Source organism: Engraulis encrasicolus, chromosome 6, assembly GCF_034702125.1.
Source record: "Engraulis encrasicolus isolate BLACKSEA-1 chromosome 6, IST_EnEncr_1.0, whole genome shotgun sequence".
NCBI classification, from domain to species: Eukaryota; Metazoa; Chordata; class Actinopteri; order Clupeiformes; family Engraulidae; genus Engraulis; species Engraulis encrasicolus.
Genome location: NC_085862.1, coordinates 34,555,030 through 34,573,368, shown reverse-complemented (window position 1 = coordinate 34,573,368; position 18,339 = coordinate 34,555,030). Strand labels below are relative to the sequence as shown.

General features: G+C 42.7%; 1 protein-coding gene across 1 annotated transcript in view; it reads right to left on the bottom strand.

Annotated features, from left to right (window-relative positions):
• atp8b3 (ATPase phospholipid transporting 8B3) overlaps positions 1-17,601 on the bottom strand; it is a 30,457-nt gene extending 12,856 nt beyond the window's left edge. The window contains exons 1-18 of the mRNA XM_063201362.1: positions 17,302-17,601; positions 16,849-16,930; positions 16,703-16,757; positions 16,047-16,138; positions 15,609-15,722; positions 15,042-15,140; positions 14,146-14,207; positions 13,978-14,050; positions 12,172-12,242; positions 11,646-11,737; positions 8,895-9,053; positions 6,222-6,310; positions 5,337-5,530; positions 4,516-4,724; positions 3,596-3,627; positions 2,135-2,297; positions 901-1,089; positions 378-490 (exon numbers count right to left, since the gene is read on the bottom strand). Coding sequence (XP_063057432.1) covers positions 378-490; positions 901-1,089; positions 2,135-2,297; positions 3,596-3,627; positions 4,516-4,724; positions 5,337-5,530; positions 6,222-6,310; positions 8,895-9,053; positions 11,646-11,737; positions 12,172-12,242; positions 13,978-14,050; positions 14,146-14,207; positions 15,042-15,140; positions 15,609-15,722; positions 16,047-16,138; positions 16,703-16,742 — 1,791 coding nt within the window. The 5' untranslated portion in view covers positions 16,743-16,757; positions 16,849-16,930; positions 17,302-17,601. The remainder of the gene's footprint in view (positions 1-377; positions 491-900; positions 1,090-2,134; positions 2,298-3,595; positions 3,628-4,515; positions 4,725-5,336; positions 5,531-6,221; positions 6,311-8,894; positions 9,054-11,645; positions 11,738-12,171; positions 12,243-13,977; positions 14,051-14,145; positions 14,208-15,041; positions 15,141-15,608; positions 15,723-16,046; positions 16,139-16,702; positions 16,758-16,848; positions 16,931-17,301) is intronic.
• Between the last annotated feature and the right edge of the window lie 738 nt (positions 17,602-18,339).

Here is an 18,339-nt window from a genome sequence, read left to right as displayed (position 1 = left end):
AAATTACACTTAAATATTTCAAACAACTGTGTATTTGTGTAACAGACCCCTTGGCCATTACCTGGATTCATTTTGTTCGTGAAAATTTAGTTGATTTTCAACAGAATAAGCATTTTACTGCTGGGACATGTTTTTGCCAAACTTTCAAGAATCAGTGATGTGTGTGTGAGTGTGTGCACAGCATCATGTGTGTACAGCATCATGTGTGTAGGGGTGTGTGTGTGTGTGTGTGTGTGTGTGTGTGTGTGTGTGTGTGTGTGTGTGCGTGCGTGCGTGCGTGCGTGCGTGCGTGCGTGCGTGCGTGCGTGCGTGCGTGCGTGTGTGTGTGTGTGAGAGAGAGAGAAAGTGAAAGTGTGTGTGTGTGTGATGTCCCTCACATCCAGTGCTCTCTCGCTGCTCTCCCTGTGTGGGCAATCTTTCCGCAGTCTCTCCAGAATGACGGTGTCAGCCCCCTTACAGTAAAGCTTTAGGTCCCCTCCTGGTTCTCTCACTGTCAGCACACACACACACACACACACGCACACACGCACACGCACACGCACACGCACACGCACACGCACACGCACACGCACACGCACACGTACACGCACACGCACACACACACACAGATAAATCAATCATATAGGTAGCCCCTTACTGCAGATCGGACAGTCGATGGGCCTATTCACTCTTTGCTGAAAACACTCAACGGCATCATAGTAACATTACTATGACAATGCAGAGAGTCTCTTAAAAGTAACCGATCAAGACTTGGTTATCATCATTTTGGTGACAATAAGGTCATGACAGAGGCTCTGCGCTAAGGGGTTACAGACAATGACACAAAACACACACACACACACACAGTTCCACGTTTCTCCTGTAGGGGGCAGAGTAAGACCTGCATACAGTACTACTGACCCAGTACGGACATGCGTCTCCTGTCGCTAGTGAAGTCCACCAGCGTCAGCAGCTGGTACTGGCAGGTGTGTCCCAGCTGGCTGACCGTCAGGGAGTCCCGCGTCCGCGACAGGAAGACCCAGCCAAGCTCCCGCGCCGCCCCCACCAAGGCCTCCTCGTCCGGGGACGCGGCCTGGTAGTGAGGCGCCCCTGCAGCAGCAGGGAGAGGTGCTCGGATTACTATACGTTTCTGTGCATGTTATGTCAATATTTTGAAAGCAATGCTAATCTGTTTGATTTAACCTTTTTTAAAAATATATTTTCATGGGTTTTAAGCAGCCTTTATTTTTCAAGACAGGACAGTGAAGGAGAGAGAGATGGGAAAGGACTGGCAAATGACCGAACCAGGGCCGAACCAGGGCCGAACCAGGGCCGAACCAGGGCCGAACCAGGGTCGCCCGCGTAGCAGTCCAGTGCTCAGCCATTACAGCCATGACAGGGCCAGTTTGTTTTATCCTCAAAGCATTGGGGATTCAGTGGTGCAGTGCATTAATATGGCCATGTGGGCAACATTGACCAGGGGCACCCAGGTTCAATTCCCCACGGGATCATTTCCCAACCCTACCCCATCTCTCTCACTCAACCATTTCCTGACTTCTCTATGTCCTATCCTATCTGATAGTGAAAGTGTTTCTAAAACTGTTTGGGAGATTACATGTAATCAGTCTGTAAATGGCTGTTGGAAGTCAGAGGCGTGTTTGTTTGGAAGTCAGAGGCGTGCTCAGTCCCTTCAGAAAGATGAAAAAAGTATTTTTGTGGATGCTCTTTGGTTCAGGGTTCAATGTCAAAAAAGTTGCTTGAAAAGAGAAAAAAAACTTTTCTTCACCAAGGCACTCCAGAAAAATGTCTTTATTATTATGACATGTCCATAAAAAATTGCCCACGCGTAGCGGCAGTTGAGCCTATTTTAGGGCATGACATGAAACAAAAAAACTACTTGAAGTAACTACTGTGGGAAACCCACAGAAAAAAACACTGATTCAGTCAGCTAGACCAAGTCCAATGTCAAACTCGCCAAAACAACAGGACTGAAGGGAATCGAGTGTGCTCACGGACACGAAACTTCTGCTCTACTCTGCTCTAAGAAAAAAAAGACTCCTTGTGCTCAACCTTACTGTGTGAGTGTGAACCTGCTCTCATTCTTGAACAATAAATAAAAAAAAAATAAAAAAAATAAAAAAATAAGCGCCCTCACCTTCCTTCCACTCTGTCATGACAGTATGGCATAGTGCCAGGGCTGTGAAGAACTCCCTGCTCTGGGGACAGCGCTCCTTCACCAGCCGGTCCACCAGCCGCTGGTCCCAGAACTGCAGCCCCCCACAGGAGAACCGGTTCCAGCTCAGGTCCAGGGGCTGAACCTGGTGGGTGGGATGGGGGAGGACAATTGGGTGGGATGGGGGAGGACAATTGAGGACAGTAGTCAGTAGATGACTTCAAGGTTCAAGTAAAGTTCAGGTAAAGGGGAGGATCATGTCAAGTGTTGCAGCTGTCTCTGACTGATTGGTGGCTATGATTAATACTGATTAAATACTGTATGATGTGTGATGTTGGTTCCTTGCTGGAATACTTATTCAAAATACTTTTACTGTAAAATTATGGATGAAAAAATGCTATAAAAATGAATTAGTAAAATATTACTATTCACCACCAGTAAGCCCTAACCTGACTTACATCATCTGGCTGCATTTACCAACTACACGCGGGCGTTCCCTTTGGCAGAGTCAGGTAACAGAACACCAGGGAACACAAGCAAATGAGTGCAGAGAGCAGGATGGGGTTGCAGATTTGATCTAAGGGCAATGACTGGCGATTCTCACTACTGTTCAGTCAGGATCATTTCAGTCAGAAATGAATATATCTCTACCGATAGCTGGCAGTACTTACTACTCAGCTGAGCTATTACGTCAAGAAAGGTTTTCAAGTCAATTTGATTTAAGTCCAAATAAATGCAGTTCCAGCAACGCACATGAATTTGGGTGTTGTTTGTTTAATGATATTTTGCTCACTGTAAGTAATATTGCGACACATTTTATGTTCTAGTATTTAGTGTACCTCCTGTAGTCCTCCTGTAGTGAAAAAAAGATTTGCTTTCTACTGGAATCATCTTGAATGTCAACAATACATAAGGACATACTGTTTCATACAAAGAAATTGTAAAGCAATTGACTCCATGTAGGCCTACATTGTGAAGGGGAAACAAGTGCTATTCCTTGACAGAAGAATTTCATTTTGAGCCAGAATTCTAGTCTTTTGCCAATGTCAGAATGTACAGAAAAAGATGTGTTCTTTTTTGATATGAACACTTAGTGTATAAGTATTTAACAGTATGCGTTTTTGAAAAGAAAACTAACCATTTGACCAAATGTGTTTTGTAGGTGTCTGCCTGTGTTCAGAGTTTAGAAAAAGTACTCAAAGCATGAGTAAGAGCTTGTTAGCAATTGAAAAAACTGTAACTGACAGGGAGAGCCAAGCCTCCTGCCACTCTCTGTAACATGCCTAGGCCTTCAGGAAATGGTTGCAAGGCGACCGAATTTATGACCTGCCTGAACTAACGCCATGCTCCATTTTTCAGAGCTGTACACGAAGCCTTTTAGTAATGCTTACTCCCTTCTTTTGTCTTACAAAATTAATGGAGGAATAAAATAACACAACATACCTTTTCACTTTGTGAATTTGCTGGTAGATCCCCTACAGGACACAAAAAGGAAAGATTTTATCAAAAAAAAAAACATGCTTTGCTAAGGTTAATACTATGTCCTCTGTTTGTACTGTGTACTGCTGGCATAGGGGGATCAGATGAGTCATAGGGGTAGTCCCATACTTAAAGGTATTCCCCAGGCCAAAGCCCATACTCACTTTGTGCCTTGTTCTTCAAACCAGCTCACCCATCATTTATTACATGCATGCAAAAAAATATAAGAATAAAAAAACAACCCCTCTTTGCAACTGCACTTGTTGTTCTGTATATTTCCTGTGCACTTTGTATTTGCTTGTGATGTTGGCTATGATTATGTCCTCTTTTGAAAGTTGCTTTGGTTACAATGTAATGCATAAAGTGCATCTTAGGATGGCATTTGTTGCTGAACAATAGATGACAGGATTCACAGGGTGATGCCTAGTGTTCGGCTACACCAGTGCTCAGAAAGTAAAAGTACTGTTACAAATCTGTAGGCCTACAAGCCAATTGCTAGAACAAGCTGATGGCACGGTACATGAGATAATGCCTGGTATGACCTACGTATGTTGAGAGTGTGGACAGAAGATGTCTGGACTTTAATTTTCAAAAAGAGAGAGAATGTGCACACATCCGACAAGGTGGAGGTGCTGGGTAAAAACAAGAAAAACTGGAAAGCAATAATAAAGGTCCACATGTCACTTTGATGGAGGACTCCATGTCCAAAACGGTTTGATAAAAAAGTCACATGTTGGTGCGTTCATCAGCGTGTGCGGACCATTGCTATTTCTTTTCATGACTGTTCCCTCTCTCTATACACTTTCACCACCTCTGAGCTACATCTGTGATGGTGGAGCCGGGGAGGGTAGGGGACCTAGGGGTGGCTCCCAGACTGGACTGACCGTAGACGTCCCCAGCGATGCAGCACTGGCGGAAGAGCAGGCGGTTCTGGGTGAGTGTGCCGGTCTTGTCGCTCAGCAGGTGTCCCACCTGGCCCAGCTCCTCATTGAGGGAGGTGTTGCGCGCGTGGGCCGGCCGGTCGCTCTCCTCGTGGTACATCTGCAGGTCCCAGTTGATGAAGAAGCACTGGATCACCTTCATCACTTCAAACCTGTGCAGGGGAGATACAAAGATACAAGGATACAAGGATACGTGGACACAAGGAATGGTTTATTGGTCACATACTGTACATAGAGTCACTTTCATGAAGGATGTTTGGCGCTACCACTGTACAAGAATACATACAGTATTATTATTATTATTCATTGCAAATATTTGTTGATAGATAGCTAGATAGCTATAGCTAGATACATATATATATATATATATATGGCATGCCATATATATATATATATATATATATATGCATTAGTGCTTTACCAAACACACCAGAGCCCACAGCCAACAGCAGATCCACCAGCAGCACAAACAGCATAATCTGAAAGAGTATGCATATATATATATATATATATATATATATATAGATAGATTCTTAAAGAAAGAAAGAAAGAAAGAAAGAAAGAAAGAAAGAAAGAAAGAAAGAAAGAAAGAAAGAAAGAAAGAAAGAAAGAAAGAAAGAAAGACAGACAGACAGACAGACAGACAGACAGACAGACAGACAGACAGACAGACAGACAGACAGACAGACAGAAAGAAAGACAGAAAGAAAGAAAGAACAAACATAACAAAAAAGGCTCTCTTCAATGTCGGGAGCAGTCCTTACGTGATGTAGAGGGACATGGGGATGGCAGGGCTGAGCAGGATGACGTAGCCCCAGAAGGTGAGGAAGGCTCGGTACGCAGGGCTGGAGTCTCCCCCTAGGGCCTCCAGCACCTCCACACGAGGAGACACCTGGTACTCAAACACACCAGAGCCCACAGCCAACAGCAGATCCACCAGCAGCACAAACAGCATAATCTGAAAGAGTACGCAGTAAAAAAGGGTTAGTTCATCAGAGTACTCTGGGACCAAATGCAATCTAAAAGATGTTATGACTCTCTAGGTGTAACAAATCCACACACCACATTTTTTTTTGCTGTGTATGAAGATTAAAATAATAGTCATACATTAGTGCTTTACCAATATTCTAACGTTTTGTTTTTTAATGTTTAGTTAACCTTAATAATTAAACCCAGTGTTAATGATCTATACGTACATGGAGTATTATTGAGTTTACGATTTATTCATGGTGGCTAAGATATAAAGGCTTTCCCGCCAGGGAATTAACATAGTGTTATTTATTAATGACCAAGTCATTAGTTTCACAATGAACAAACATTCATAATAAATGAGTGTAATTAGCAAGCGCTGCAGGTAATTCTTCATTAATAATCTTTGGACCTCATCAGTGCTTAACATTCCCTTTAGCTATTATGCTACCTGCTATGGTGGAATATAGTTTCACTTTTCCCCAATAGCAAATGTTGAAAGTGATAGCATCCCTTACCTAAGATTGACTATTCAGCACAAAAATGATTATTTAAAATGGTGGTCTCTTCTTATTCCTGAAAATGACTGCTTAAAATGGTGGTCTCCCTTACCCCTAACATTGATGGGTTTAAATTTAAGTTAGTTTAAACATTTAAAAATGGTGGCATCTTCCTCTTACCCCGAGAATGACCCTGTTCAGGATCTTCTCCACCTTGGTCGTCTTGACGATCACCTTGCCAATGTTTTTCATGATCTTCGTGTCTGCACCTAGCGTTGACCCAAAGCAGCAGAGTAGTAAACGCTTGATGAGATTTTCAATATTGCTGTGATGGAAATTACCATTCTAGGCTCACAACACTCGTGGCCCTTTATGTGGTCTTTAAGATATGTGTCATAGAAGATCTATAGCTAAGAGATTGCAGGAGTTTACAACAGCTGACGTTTGGTAATGGTGGTGAAAAAAATGGCATAGACAAGTAATACATTGTATCACCTGAGAGAATACTTGGGAGATGTACAGAAAATTCACTAATGACACTTAAACCAATATTGACTTGTACATCCCAGGGCAGGAATGTATACTTTTTATGTGTCATTAATCTTTAGAGAGGATGGCGGTGCACAAAGTTGACCTTGACCACATGACCTTGCTATTGTTTGCACTAAGTGTTACCAACCACGACACAGGTGCACAGGAAACAAGCTATCTCCACCGTGTGCAGTGGGAGTCATAATGATATACTTACTCAGACGTGTGCAGCTGCAGAAGTGTTATCCAACATGATATAATAATACAAAATAGACACAAATTTTAAGCGCAAAAGTAGCTCAAAGTGCATCCCAAATGACACAAAAAACTTTGCTCTTTATAATCACCATCAAGAATGTAAGTCTTAAGTGATAAGACTTTTCCCGAGAACCTTGTTAACCCCTTAGCACAGAGCCTATGTTATAACCTTACAGTCTCCAACATTGTAACGCCCATGTCTTAATCTGTTATTTAAATGTAAACCGTGTAATATTTTTAGTAGTTTATTTCTAGGATTCATGCTGCCCATTCACAAATGTTGCCTTTTTCACAAATACTTTCAACCACCATCAAATTCTAAGCATTCATTATGACTGGAAAAATTGCACTTTTCATACATGAAAAGTTGGATCTTCTTCATTGTCCGTCATTTTGAATATCCAGAAATATTAGTATATTACTCAGTAAATATTCGTGAAAAGATCAAATTTGGCATTAGGCAGTACAGTTTCATTGAGCAGCATAACTGCAATACGTCTCTGGCCACCATCCTACACAGTGTATCTGCTGTACAGAGTCTAACAATAGCGACCTGCAATATCCCATTCAGGAAGTTTCCTTTTTCTTTTACCATAACAGTGCTCAGTTGCTTCTCGGTCGACTACCTGCATATATGGTTACACGCTAGTGACCTGGAATTTCGTATTCAGCAAGTTTTTTGTCCTGCGTTTAGGTTTTTCTAGGTCGAGTACCATATCATCACTGTCCGGAAGGAACCTCATAACTCCTCTTTTTCTTAGGTTTAAATGATTTGTTTAAAAAATATATTTTCTAAATGAATAAAAATTACATCAGTAGCCCCTTAACGCACACCGTACCTCCAGTGGCACACTGGAATACACATTGAAAAATTAACAACCATAGTACTACAATACTATGACATAACACAGGGTCTTTAGTATTACACTACGACTTAGTCATTGCCATTCAAGTAACAGAAATGTATAACGCCGTGCTTTAACAGGTTAAAAGAGGATTGTATTTTTTTTCAGACTTTATTAGTGACAGGACAGCTTGAGAGAGAGACAGGAAACGCTTGGGAGAGAGAGACGGGCAAGGGTCAGCAAAGGACATGGGCCGGAATCGAACCCGGGTCGGCCGCATAGCAGACGAGTGCCCCTCCTGTAAGCCACGTGTTAATAAATTCTCTGCATGTATTATTGAAAATATACAATGTGATAAAAGTGTAGCCTTTAGTTAGGATTTTCTTGTTTTCTGTGATTCTCGTTATTCTCTGTTATTCTCTCTCTCTCTCTCCTTTGCTCATTGATTTATGTGACATCTCTACTACGAGAAGTCTCCTCCAAGTTAGCACTTAGCTGAACTATGACCTTGGATGTTTAGGCTATGGGGAAGCTATGCATCAACAGAGAGACGCCAGTATGGGCCAGTACGGAACAGAGAGGAGACAAGACCATATTTGTTCCTCATATATAGTTTTACATATGCATGATAGGAAAGATGACGTTAGTATTTTACTTGTTAGATCATGTCATGGACTGGGGGGGCTGGGACTGGTTAAATAGGCTTGTTTTCTGTATACATTTTAGGATTTGCTGCTGCTCCCACGCAGTAAACTCCTCCGGCCGTTAAACAATAAAATCTGCTCGCAGATTTTAAATGCTACCTCTGTTTCCTGTGTGTTCTTTCAGGTCAATTTGATAAGGTAATACAGTGAAATTGTTAAGGTGATAATGTGAAATTATTCACACCACGGCAAGGCCTGGATTGTAATTTTTAAACTCATATATTCTTGGAAACTGACCAATAGTGTTGATTGTAACAGTTTTATAATAATTAAAAGAATAATTAATTAGTTACTGAAAGATGGAGTTACAAGGTTTCTGCCAGACAATGACAATATATGGTTAGACGCTAGGAACCTGGGAATTTATTTATACTCAGGAAGTTTGATTATCTGTGTTCAGGCCTCTTCTAGGTCAACCGCCTCATCTGCACATGGTCAGACACTAGTAACCTGGAATTTTACATTCATGATGTTTTTTTTACCGTGTTTCTTCTACCGTAGGTGGTTTACCTCACCTGCATATATGGTCAGGCCGTATGCGAGGTCGGTGTTGCGTAGCGCGGTGCCTCTGAGAAGAATGTGCTCTGTGTCCAGGCGGTGGGTCTGGCCCTGCCATCGCAGCTCCCCTCGGAACGAGTACAGGTTACCGTTGGGCTCCTCGCAAAACACAACGCCTGCTCAAAAAAAAAGGTTTGTTACACAGTGCAGTGTTAATTCAACCCTTAGCCTGTTAAGACATGGCCCCTGTTATAAATTTGCTGTTATCAAGTGGTAAGGTATTACAAAAGGCCCTGTCTAATGTCATAGTAGCAGAGACGGTCTATTGGGAACTATGGGGGGGGGATTCAGGTGTCAAATAGCTTACATAGTGCCCACAAGGACATTTCAAGACACATATAACACAGGTAATATCAGGGAGGTGAAAATAAAAACTAAAGAAAAATAATAATAAAAAGGCAATTGTGCAAAAACATATTCTGTGAGTAGGTGTAGACAAATGTGCAAGAAACATATGCTCTATATGCTCTGTGAGTTGAGGTACACAACAGTAACATGACCAGAAATGAATGTTGACAGATACATCTATGATATAGTACTGGGATGTAGAAGTACAAGAAAAAAAGACATATTACACAAACACAATGGTAGAAAATCGATTCTGGTAAGGTGCATGAAGACCATGGGTAAATTATCAAAAAGCAGACAGTGTACAGAGTATGATAGGGGTGAATATTCCCAACAACGTTACATTACTGTACAGTTAATTAGTTACAGTAGTGTAGTCTTTTTAAGAGATATTACTATACAGTGTTCTACTGGCGGAACAGTGTGCTTTTTGAGGCTACTCTGGGACCAAATAAAACCTACAAGATGTTACATCAAGTCTCTGAGAGTTGAATTGACACTGCATTGTACACTGTGTGCTCAAAAAGAATAACGGTAGTTAAACTTCATTACTTCACCTTGTGAAGTGCCTTTTGAGCTCTCCAAGGACTCTCATCATGGCAAAAGCGTGCCATTCATGCAGATGTATTGTAAAGGATGTACACACAGAGACACACGTGTACACACAAACACACACACACACACACACACACACACACACACACACACACACACACACACACACACACACACACACACACACACACACACACACACACACACACACACACACACACACACACACATGTACAATACACATCTACATGTTCATATAAACAGACAAAGATGAAGATTTGCACGCACACGCAGACACACACACACACACACACACACACACACACACACACACACACACACACACACACACACACACACACACACACACACACACACACACACACACACACACACAAGGGAAAAAAGACTCTTAAGCCCGTTGGCCATTGTGAATAGATACATCTAGTCAAAGAGACAAAATGGAGGGAGTCTACGGCAATATGTTTCCATTACACAGCTGCCGCTGCAGACTCGAATGGGAATTGATTTTGACTATGTTTGCATCTGTGTGGCTTTCTGTCTGCCATGCATCAATCAACAGAAAGGCCCTCATCTCACATTACACCGGCTGTCAAGACACACGCACACACACGCACACACACGCACACACACGCACACACACGCACAAACACATACACACGCACACACACACGCACACACACGCACACATACACACACATACACACGCACACATGCACGCACACACATACACACGCACACATGCTCACACCCACAACACACACACACACACACACACACACATACACACACGCACGCATGCACAGACGTACACGCGCACACACCAACACACACACACACACACACACACACACACACACACACACACACACACACACACACACACACACACACACACACACACACACACACACACACCACACACACACACACACACACACACACACACACACACACACACACACACACACACACACACACACACACACACACACACACACACACACACACACATACACACACACACACTCACAGATGTCATAGAGATGAGGTGAGATTTATGAGTTTGCATTTGCAGGTCAACCCCGACCTTATTTAAGGACGGCAGCGTTTTTTTCCCTTTGCTTTTCTTTAAACTTTAACAAACGACAGGAGAAGGCAGTGTTGCCGGTTGAACACACAGAGCCAAAGACAGAGTAATCTTCCATCTTAAAGGTACACTGTGCAAGCTTTTTAGTTGTTTATTTCCAGAGTTCATGCTACCCATTCACTAAAATTCCAAGTATTCATTATGACTGGGAAAATTGCATTTTTCATACATTAAAAGGGGGATCTTCACCATAGTCCGCCATTTTGAATTTCCAGAAATAGACATTTTTAGCTGCAAAAATAACTCTACTTGGGCCATACTAGACTACTTTTTTTGACCATTTCCTGCACAGTGAACCTTTAAAAAGAAGTCAATGATACATCAGGTAGTTCCCTCCAAGTAAATCTTTCACACCTCATTTGTGTTTGCAGGCTGACTCTGGAGCTTGTCGAGGCCCGTATCTAGCAACAGAGCGTCACAGAGAGGTGCCATGTGTGTGTGCGTGTGTGTGCGTGCGTGTGTGTGTGTGTGTGTGTGTGTGTGTGTGTGTGTGTGTGTGTGTGTGTGTGTGTGTGTGTGTGTGTGTGTGTGTGTGTGTGTGTGTGTGTGTGTGTGTGTGTGTGTGTGTGTGTGTGTGTGTGTGTGTGTGTGAATGTATGTGCGTGTGTGTACGTGTGAGTGCATGTCTAGTTACCGTTGAAATTTGAGAGGGTCTGCTCCAGCGAGTCGTGGAGCAATGTATTGTGGGTCGCGGCCAGGGCTTGGCGGAACTTCAGATTGGTCTCACTGTCAAAGTGGGCCATGGTCGCAAACACATACGTATATTCACACAAATGCACAAACAAATATACACACACAATTCCTTTATTCACACCACACCACACCACACACACACACATCCCTACACACACACACACCCCTCACACACACATACATGCGCATGCACACACACACACACACACATACACAATACGCATACGCACACACACACAATACACACACCCACACACACACCAACAGAATTGTGGTGGGGTGGCACATTTCTAAAAAACCATGCCACATAACCAAACTAGAAAACAGTAGCTTAGAAGAAAAAAACACACACGCATATTGTGTTGCTCTAAAACCATGTCCTCAATAAAGCGTGAGCCATTTCATGAAAAACATGATTCCTCTTTATTTGTGATGCAGCGAAGGTTGAATAACAGGTTTTGCCTTACCCATCTATGTCAGCAGTTTCCACGTAGCATAGACTGTGCGGCTCCGTGCTGCACAAAAGCAGAACATCTGCCTACGGACACACAAAGACACATGTGGACAAACAGGCAGGCAAACATAACGTATGGGCGAGTAGGTAAACACAGAGAAAGGGGGAAAAGAAAAGGAGTAAATGGTTGTTCATCAACTAGAGCCATTTGATCATTACTTACAAACAAAAAATGTAAACAGACCGAACGAGAGAAGAAATCCAGGCAACTGAAGAAAATATCCTATAGCTTAAAGCAGCAACGCCAGGCAGTGAATAAGCCAAGAGGATGAATTGACTATGCAGATAGTCAAAGGCATGCACAGAAGTCTTATCAATCAATTAAGCAAAGTTTGGTTTACACTGGAAAACACTGCAGTAAAGTAAAGCACTGCGTTAAAAAAATACAAGTTTCTAAGTTAGCTCAACTTGAGAAAGCCTCGCGTTGAGTTAAAGGACCAGTTCAGTCAATTTCAACATGCAGTTGTAATGCTCACACTACCCTGGACTTGTCAGTACCTGAGATTTTTTTTTCTTCTTCAGCCTTTTCCGAGATCCTGGTCATTGTAATGGGGGCAGCGCTTTGTTTACATTACAAAAAAACATTTTTATTTATTCCCAAAAACAACCAAAAGGTTATGCAACATAAGTTGACAACTAGCAAACAGTGGTACCTTTTGGGAAAATATTTGGAGTAGGCCTATGCTAAAAAAAAAAAAAATGTAAACAAACGCTGCCCCCATTAGAATAGCTCATATCTCGGAAAGGGCTGAGCCGAAAAATGTGGCATCACCAGGTACTGACAAGTCAAGGGTAGCGTGAGCAATACAACAGCATATTGAAATTGACTGAACTGGTCCTTCAAGTATGTTAAAGTGGTTTGCAGTGTTTTACAATGTAGATATCAGACAGTTTCCTGGCCACTTGGTTAGGTTCACCAATTTTGGTTGTGATAGGTCAAATGCAAGATTTGAGAAAGGCCACAGTAGCCTAAACGTCGTTTTTTAAAATAAATTCAGTATTGGAGAAGAGTGTGCGGTATCCTCTTGCTGAGGTCAAAAGCATTACGGAACATACACGTCAATGGTCAAACGAATTTTCAGGAGGCGGGAATTTTACATTTTTGAGAAGAATCATGAGAGAAGATCATCTCAGTGTGCCAAAGTTCATGACTTTTCTATGTATGGCTCTATGGACTTCATAGACTTCAAATATGGAAGCAAGCAAAATAATTATGAAAAGAAAAGCTAGTAACACTTTCTATCAAAAGCTTGGCTGCTTGACCATAAGGCACAAGATATGCTTGCTGCAGGATGTTCCTGTTCTGCACAATCTGGTAATCCTCATAAGAGTTCAAGCGAGAAAGGAAAGACACAGGAGCAGCTCAGATGGAGAAACTTGGGGTGGATTCCAATATGCCAACTTCCAGCCTCCCTTGCTCACTTGCCTGCTTGTGACCTCATGATGATGTCACTGACGACAGAAAAGTAATTAAATATCTTGCAAAAGCACATTTTTTATGTCATTTTCTCATTTGAAATTGGGATGGTGAATGAAAAACAGTCCCTCACTTGTTGTTGTGGCTAGGCTGACTGCTGGGAAACTTAATTATTTTCTCCATGGAGGCGGGGCCAGGAGGCAAGGCGAGGCCACATACAGCCATGTACAGTAGATCTACTCGGACTAAGACACAGAGAGAGAAAAAGATGCAGGAGAAATGAAAGCAGCAGGGAGATTTGATCTTGGGGCCTCTTCTTCAGACCTCAGTGGTGACACTCACTGGTATGATCTGATCTTTGTGTATCCTCAGTATGTCTCCAACACACACATTCCTCCATTGCGCTGTCTGAAAGCTAAAGCAGAATTTGAGATATAGATAGATAGATATATTATAGTGGGTCTTTCCTTTGGACATTTGAGAAAGACAAAGGTGTCCCTCAAGGCTTACCTTCCAGAGGTCAGAATGTCACAGGCCCTGCTGTTGATCTGTTTGTCGCTACGGCGACGGCCCTGACATCGACAACAACAACAGCCATGGCAATAAGATCTGAAAGCTTTCATCACTCGTTCATGCAGCTTGCAGTTGTGACTGAAGACTTTAAACATATAATTGTATATACAGGGGAAATGTGTAATGCAGGGGTGTCAAACTAATTTCGGTCCAGGGGCCACATACAGTTAATTTGATCTCAAATGGGCCAGACCAGTAACGTAATTGCAAAATATCGAAAATGTCTGCTACATATCGGAATCACATGGATAGCCAATCATCTTGAGGTAGATGTCAGAGGATATAGTAGGATTGACTATAAATGAAAAAGGCAAATTCATTCTGAAGTATTGAAAGGAAACTGAAATCTCTGACACCTGCAACAACTTTGTTATGGGTTAGAGCAGCCTTTCACCCAAATATTTATGAACATGTCAAGTGGGCCTTACGTTGGAAAAGGTTGGGAACTTCTGGGTCAGAGATTTACTTCTTTTGACATTCTTAGCTTTTTTCTTTAGAAGTCTGGGACCTGATAAAACCATCTTGGGGGCCGCATCCGCCCCCCGGGCCTTGTGTTTGACACCACTGGTGTAATGTGTACAATATATACATTGCAAATTAATATACACATTTATACAATTTAATTGTACAATGTAAACAATGTAATTGTTTTCAAGAAATAGAATGAGAGAGAGAGAGAGAGAGAGAGAGAGAGAGAGAGAGAGAGAGAGAGAGAGAGAGAGAGAGAGACAGAGAGAGACAGAGACAGAGACAGAGAGACAGAGACAGAGACAGAGAAAGACACAAACAGGACTGAGAGAAAGAGGGAGAGCTTTTCTGTGTTTGAAACTTACCATATCAGAGATGAGATCTTTAAGTGCTCGTACAGCCAGTACTATCAGCAGAGGGAAGACAGTGGTGTACCATGGGATTGTGGAGATGACAGGCACACACTGTTAAAAAAAGCATCGCACAAACAATGCCAAACATCCAGTAAATTCACCCACCTCGCTGATTCTAGGTCTGTCATTATAAATTCCAGGTGCAGAAAGGTGCTTAGTCAAACTCCCACCACACACGCATGCATGCAGGGCACGGATGCGCATACACACACACACACACACACACACACACACACACACACACACACACACACACACACACACACACACACACACACACACACACACACACACACACACACACACACACACACACACACACACACACACGCACACGCACACGCACACGCACACACACACACACACTTATTATGATTACAATGGTCATCAGGCAACTATAACCACTGAGGTCTACAGTCAAATAAGTACTTCAATAGAAAACAAAAGCCCAGCTCATTTGATTACACTGTGTGGGCCAAACCTTCTCCCCGACCTGGAAGAGGCCTCCCTCTCACCCACCTGCATCACCACGATTAGGAGGAAGTAGAAATTGGCAAAGCGCTGAAATTGTTCATAAAGCGTGTAGGGCAGGAAGTTCAGTGGTGTGTATTTGTGGCTGCGGATGGTGTTGTCCTGCCGAGATAACAACAACAACAACAACAACAATTAATAATAATAAACAAAAAAATGATAACTTTAGAAAAGCAATGTCTCGTTTACCATCTTTCGCCATACCCTAACCCCGACTGCGTGTTGTTTGTGTATGTTGTGTTGTTTTTTTTTCCCCTTGTCTTTTCTTCCTTCATTCTTCAATTTTTGTTGTTAAAAAATAAAAAATAAAGTTTATAAAAAAGAAAAGAGAAGCCATGGCGTAGAAATTACTCAGTTCAGTTGAAGTCAAATTGAGGTCAGGCAGCCCACTCCCCTCCCCACCACTAACTCCCCTCACTCACTCACCGCGTATCGCCCCCAGCGGAAGAAGGAGAATGACTTTCTCTGCAGCTTGCGATGGAACTGACCAGCATTCGCACGAACCTCCCAGGAGATATCTACCCAGACATACAAATGATTACAATACAAAATAAAGGAAAGCAAAGACAAAAAAATGGCTGATGTGAAACTGAATGTAAATCAGATGGCGGTGGAATTTATGGCATAAACATATTGCAGTTAGCAGAGGTGTCAATTCCGGGTCCAGAAAGTCAAAACCCTGCCTAAGTTTCCTTCCAACACAGGTGACTCCATTAAGTAACTGGTCTGCCTGTCTAAAGTGCTCAATAACCAGGTGATCCAGAGCTGGTTAGCAGGGTTTTTACTTTCTGAACCCTGAGATTGATAACTCTGTACATAATATGTATTGAAGAACAATTTTATCTTTTTTCCACGTGTTGCAGGTACTGCATGTATATATAAAGACTTGAAAATAAATGTGTCCTGCAGAATTTGTAAAAGTCAGAGAATGCGCGCATATCAGTAGCACAGGTGCTGGACCAAACATACTGTAAGACAACTGAAAGGAAAGTAAAGGCCCGCAACATCAAACATGCATCAAACAGACCTTCACTTTCCTGCAGAATGTGTGTCAGTGCAAGAGATGAGAAAGAAATGGTCACCTGAAGTCTGTGAAGCGATACTGGGTTTCTCTTTTGCCATTTGTAGAAAAGCGAGCTGAAACGGGCAAAGGGTTAAACAGGCCCATAGATAAACTTGCCAGTCAAAAAGATAAAGTTACCAACATGGCAACCACGTTCGCACCTACCTTTCAAGCAGCTGTATGGTTAAGTATGGTTATTTTTTTGTGAAACGACCATGCATGATTATGTCCTCAAAAATGGTCATTCCTGTAGGTGGAAGAAAGGCAGAGAAAGGAATGAGGAAGCCATTGCTAGTGGTTACAGAACAAACACAATATGTGTAGAACCAGGTAAACCACATAAAGTACCACTGAGCGCCAGAAGCATTGTTTAATGTGCATTACTTCTTCTATGGTATTGCTGTCTCGGGTATCTGTCATTTGACAAGCATGAGAGTCCTTTAACACTCCTTTATTGTGAACTATCGTCACTGATTAATAATGTACTTTACATTACATGTATGTTGATCCTTCCATTCAAGCATGAGAGAGATGTTGACGATTAAGCTTAGTAATTAGGTTAAGCATTATATATATATATAAAGCACAATTGAAATGAATTGGGTTGAGTTGACTCACCGTGGCCACTGGAGCTGAGTCTGTCCACTGCATCCTAAATGCTCGGAGAAGAGGAAACTCCTGGATGATGATGCCTTGAATCCAGCGAGCCAATGGTCTGCCCCTATACCTGTGGATCCTGCACCACTGGCACACTGACACACCTGCTGATTTCCATGTTGAACAAGTGATCCATTATCCCCTCCGTCGTGATTCCCTTCTTTCTTTTTCTCTCTCTTTTCCCCTCTTCTCCCTGTGTGTGTGTGTGTGTGTGTGCTTTTGTGTGTGGTTTTGAGTACATGCGATTCCACAGAGTGGGACGGGAAGAAAAGAAAGGAGGAAGGAGGGAGGGAGGGAGAGGGGAGGGGAGGAGGAGGAGATGAGGGAATGAGAGGAGGAACAGAGGAAACCTCCCAGAGTTTGAAAAAAAAAAAAACGAGTTGATTTTCGGAGTACACAAACACCTGCTGCAGTCTCCAGGCTCTCAATCAGTCTGCCTCCCTTATCACCAGCATGGAGGGCCGCACCGCACCACACCTCACCTCACTGCTCCACACCCCTGCTCCTGGGAGTCTGTTCCCAGCCGACAGTAGCTCTGCCTACCACACTATTAGCACCTTGCAGCCCCACAGGAGCACACCTAATACATACATAATACACTTCATACAGTTCACGAGAGGAATTGAGGTATTAACATTGACAGCTTGGATACAGTTAAGGCAAGCCTGACTCTTCATTTGTCATCTAGTTCACAGCAGGTTCCTGCTGGCTGTGCAAAGCACAAAACATACTGTACATCCATTTGAACTAATCTTAACACAATGTACACACACACAAACACAGAATTATCATTGGAGCCGTGTTAACTTTAAGGGCCTGTGTGTGTGTGTGTGTGTGTGTGTGTGTGTGTGTGTGTGTGTGTGTGTGTGTGTGTGTGTGTGTGTGTGTGTGTGTGTGTGTGTGTGTGTGTGTGTGTGTGTGTGCGTGTGTGTGCGTGTGCATGTGCGTGTGTGTTTGTGTGTGTGTGTGTGTGTGTGTGAGAGAGAGAGAGAGAGAGAG